General features: G+C 39.5%; 2 protein-coding genes across 2 annotated transcripts in view; both read left to right on the top strand.

The window, feature by feature from the left end:
* Positions 1 to 985, top strand: part of LOC139143318 (uncharacterized) — a 1,115-nt gene extending 130 nt beyond the window's left edge. Inside the window, exon 2 of the mRNA XM_070713552.1 lies at positions 689 to 985. Coding sequence (XP_070569653.1) covers positions 689 to 985 — 297 coding nt within the window. The remainder of the gene's footprint in view (positions 1 to 688) is intronic.
* The window catches only part of LOC139132228 (uncharacterized), a 9,267-nt gene extending 6,155 nt beyond the window's left edge, over positions 1 to 3,112 (top strand). The window contains exons 5-6 of the mRNA XM_070698621.1: positions 689 to 981; positions 2,218 to 3,112. The gene's annotated coding sequence lies outside the window, so the exon portion shown is untranslated. The remainder of the gene's footprint in view (positions 1 to 688; positions 982 to 2,217) is intronic.
* Positions 3,113 to 4,583: the final 1,471 nt, after the last annotated feature.

The raw sequence follows: 4,583 nt of genomic DNA, 5'->3' as shown, positions 1-4,583 counted from the left end.
TAAAACAATTACCAAAAGATTCTACGATATGATGCAACAAGAATACAGGATACGTTGCAAATAGGACGCCTTTGTAAATCCTTGCGTTACACATGCGGTAACCTTATTACGTTCTCGTATTTCGACCGTCGCCCATAGGATCCGTTATAACTCGTTGATGCGGGCGGGCGGCACAGTCGTCATTTGACTAGTAGAGTCCCGGAAATATTTTCAACTTAGGTGATTCATACATTGATCAAATTACATCATCCAATTTAAAGAACATTATGTCCAAAAAGGTCTTTAAACCACATAACAGTGCTCCATTCGATGATGACAACCGTTGCAATTTTAGTAAGGGATTTTCTTCTAACATGAAAATAAGGCATATGGTTACCATTTGCTATTAAACTCAATGCATTGGAGTGAAAGCTGTGTGAGAGAGGCATGTAATAATGTGCTTTTCTAATAACAAGGGATGTTTTCTTCTGACGAGAGCATGTGAAAATGCTCAGAATATGTTCTGTCAACTTTGCCTGTATGATGTGTAATGCCTTTTGTTGTGGTCGGTTTGTAGGTAATCAGAAACAAAAAAGCTATCGAGAGAGTTTGCTGGTTCTTAAAAGATTAGAATATCGCTTGCCGTCACTGTAGCTTTGCCAAAAAGATCCGAGAAACAATATTTTGTCTTCTGGTTTTATTTTCAAAGGTTAACGATCGTCTGGTTGAAAGTCGTAACATAACAATAAGTGATGATAAGGGAAGTATCCAGGCCGACGAGGATAGTGTTGTATTGTACTTCAAGGAAGCCGGCCTGTCTCTGGAATGGACCGGTAAAGACCACGAGGCTTTGGTGACCATCGACACAGATGATCTGGCCGGCAGGCTTTGCGGATTGTTCGGTGATGGGAGTCGAGTCCAGGGAGATGACTTGTTGAAATCAGATGGTACACGAACCACAAACACTACTGAGTTTGCCGAAAGCTGGGTCGTTCCCGGGAGGTAGGGCAGTGTTATCGTGACTATCGTTAACAGAAAGTACTTTTGCTAAAATTTGGCATTATCACTGCTATTCTTTAATGTCGGACTCCGATTAACCCACCGTCTGAACTGCCAGCAAAATTGCGTGGCACTTTACAATGTTTAATTGTTTCGAACATTATACAGATCTATTTATACGGGATCCGATCTATTTCGGCGTCTAACGCCTATAAGGATTACGTATTTCGGCTTGAACAAAGAGCGCCATCGTTCGGTCGTATATAGCAAAGTGTTTACGTTTATCGGTGTTTTATGACATCATATGATGGAATCTCTAAGAAAAAACACCAGATATAAATTGGTCGTACATAATTTTAAAAACCTCAAACATTCAGGCTCGCTGAGGGTTACTCTCATGTTAATCATTAATAACATGGGGAGTCTCAGAGGGTTGGGTTAAGGACACGATGCTGAAGTTATTATCGTATTGGTATTCGAGTCACTAAGAGTAATTGGTATTTGTAGCCCAGGTTTCGGCCATAAAATACGTACTATGCAATATTTATAGAACTTTAAGCATTGTGATGATATTCGTACTTACACTTACAAAAAATGTTGATTCAGCAAAACTTTGTATTTGCATTAAAGATTTTTCTTTTCCTCTGGCAAAAAATATAGAACCATAAATCAACAAAAAACTAACGTTATACATAGATTGTTTTTAATTTTCTCTGCCATAGAAACTTGTTTTTAAATCCTCTCCTACAGTTAAAGGGATGGCATTTTTTATTTTCAACATCAGAACGAGAACGAGATTGATTTTCGGATATTTGTTGAATTACACCCATGTCTACTGTAGGGATACGTAAGTTTCTTAAACTTAAATAGTAATTATTTTGCATTGCCAAAACCTATGCTATGAATGAAAACTTCTCTGAGTGACTCCGATACGAAAAAGAATGCGAAAATAACTTCATTATCGCATCGGCGAAAAGCATCCCTATGACCCCTTTCAGTCTATATCCACACGCTTTTGTCTAATAAGCTTCATTTGTTGCTTATAGCATGTTCCTAAATCCAAGTATAATTTCCTCTATGACGCGGAACTAACTAACAATCTCTCTCTCTCTCTCTCTCTCTCTCTCTCTCTCTCTCTCTCTCTCTCTCTCTCTCTCTCTCTCTCTCTCTCTCTCTCTCTCTCTCTCTCTCTCTCTCTCTCTCTCTCTCTCTCAAACCTCATAACATTGACCTTTGCAGTTGTCCGCATGACCTCAAGACACCCCTCACTCGTACTCGTACTCGAGCATAGTAGATGGACTTTTACGCAAGATTTACAATACTGTGATAGCACCGCACGAAGACAAAACGATATCCTCGACCAATAATCGAATGATTTCAAGCCAGTAGTGTAATCTTTATTTATGCCTCGCCTCCATGTGTGATCCTTTGACAACCGGACTCGGTGTATCATAGAGATCAGAACATGTTTGCATAGAAGGCATTTGGAAAGTGCGATTCAAAGTACTGCTTAGAAACCTCGATTCTTCTTTGTCGTAGAACGAAAAATTATAATTTGCATGACTTTTGGAGTTGTACATTTTACGTGCACAATGACTTTCAAATATAGTGGACTGTGGAGAACTACATGTATGCTGTCACATGCAAGTGACACGTTGTAAGCACGTCAAAATGTGACCACCGATTAAACATATGCTGAACCATGAAGCGCCGTCCATCTGTGCAATATTACAGTCATACATATGTGAACATAAAGTTCGCAACCTATGATATCATCATCATCACCAACAGCATGCGCAGCGATGACGACCTCCAATCAGCCACGTCACGGACTTTGAAATATTATAAAAGTTATGTCTCTTCATAGTGTTCTATTTGGGAATCTGATGCAGACGAAAAGTTAGGGTAATTTTAATGTCTTTAGGAAGGTGTAATATGAATTAAATATGTAATTTGCAAGCAAATCTTTTTTGGTGATATAATTTACACAGGGGCGAGACATTTGCCGATATTCAATTCGGCCAAAACCTGATTCGATCTTAAAATTACAATCTACTTTAACGGAAAAACCCAAAGCAAATACAATCATGAAAACTGCAAAATAAAAGAAAACTTCATTTTTGTACGCTTTTCACTATCTTTGACAGTTTAATTGTGCCCTGGATAGTGTTTAACGCACGCGATAGCTGAAGTCACGTGTTGGCTGAGGTCACGTGATGGACATGGTCAGGATTGACTTTGCATAAGCACGTGTCAATCATGTTCATCAGCGAATCCCCGCCCATCATACTCGCAATAAATGATTGGGCCAAAATCAAGCTTTATATGGATACAAATACTACATCCAATGTGCGCAAAAAGCAATGATTTGGCAAAAATGGCGTCCGATGTTCTCTTTAGTATTGAATGAAATTCGGTTGCGTTTGCTTTGGTGGTGTGTCAAAAATGGGTCGAGTTGGTTGAGGAAGGGATTGAGGGAAGTGTCTTGGACAAAGGTGGTTTTGTGCCGAAACGACCTTGAAACAACATTCTTACTTTTATTGCAGTTTTTTTTGGTTTATTTTTGTTTTGTCTTCAAGTTGTTTTTTTGTTTTTTAAGGATGTTGCTGTCAGCGCCCACCACCATAGCGTCTACTAAAGTGTAAGTGTATACGTCGTGCGTAACACACCTCTTGATACAGTTGTGTTCTTACCAGCTGGCGCATAATCATCACTGTATTAAATTAGAAGACAATTTCATTTTTCAGTATTACATGCTTAGAACATCCCCGGGTAATGAAGGTTTACTACGCTATTATATGCTGTAAAATACGAGACCTCATTAAACACTTGCCCTCCAAGCTCGTAAAAATCAATCGTTTTCAATGATAATAAGAATTCATATACGTGCATTACATTACATGTTGATATTATTGCTGTGAATGACCTCTACATGTTATGCAACATTCTTAAAATCTTCTAATACAAGGAAATCATTCTGTATCAGATGAAATTTTGAAAGAACCCAGAGATATCCTTTTCAAACAATAAATTACTGAGTGAATGCCATGCAAGCTTAATATATTGCAACTCTTCATGGCTGACTCGACTGCGATCAAATAAAACGCATCATGACAATTATGTTTTTACTAGCTTTATTTGCTTTGCATAGCATGGTTAGTAGTTACGACTGTACGAGGTATTAAAAAATCAAATATACTACTCGTTTTAACAAAAATATATGATAGTTGTAGTGCGCCACCAGTGTAGCTTAGACACTGAACAGATCAGACTTTCAGCTATGGTGGCGCTCTAGGCATTGCACTATTCACGTTTGCGTACACCTGCAAAGCAGGTCTACTAGTGAACCACTGCACTGGTACGACAGCTGCTGTAAGCCCTGTCTGGTTTCATACCCCATTTCTGTCGCCAGCTGTTTGCTAGTACTGCGCAGGTAGCGAAAGAAGGCGCGTCATGAGGAACCAGACTATTGTAAGCCAAGAATCCCGTCATGGTGGCGCTTTACGTAGGGGAACCATCGTTATTTACGGCCGAGTTGGGGGGCCCGGGGAGGGAGTCGGAGGGATTTCATCGGAATCTCTGAAATTTCGAGGACCCCCCTCCGC

The sequence above is a fragment of the Ptychodera flava genome, chromosome 1 (genome assembly GCF_041260155.1).
Source record: "Ptychodera flava strain L36383 chromosome 1, AS_Pfla_20210202, whole genome shotgun sequence".
Taxonomy (NCBI): domain Eukaryota; kingdom Metazoa; phylum Hemichordata; class Enteropneusta; family Ptychoderidae; genus Ptychodera; species Ptychodera flava.
This window is presented reverse-complemented; position numbering and strand designations above follow the sequence as displayed.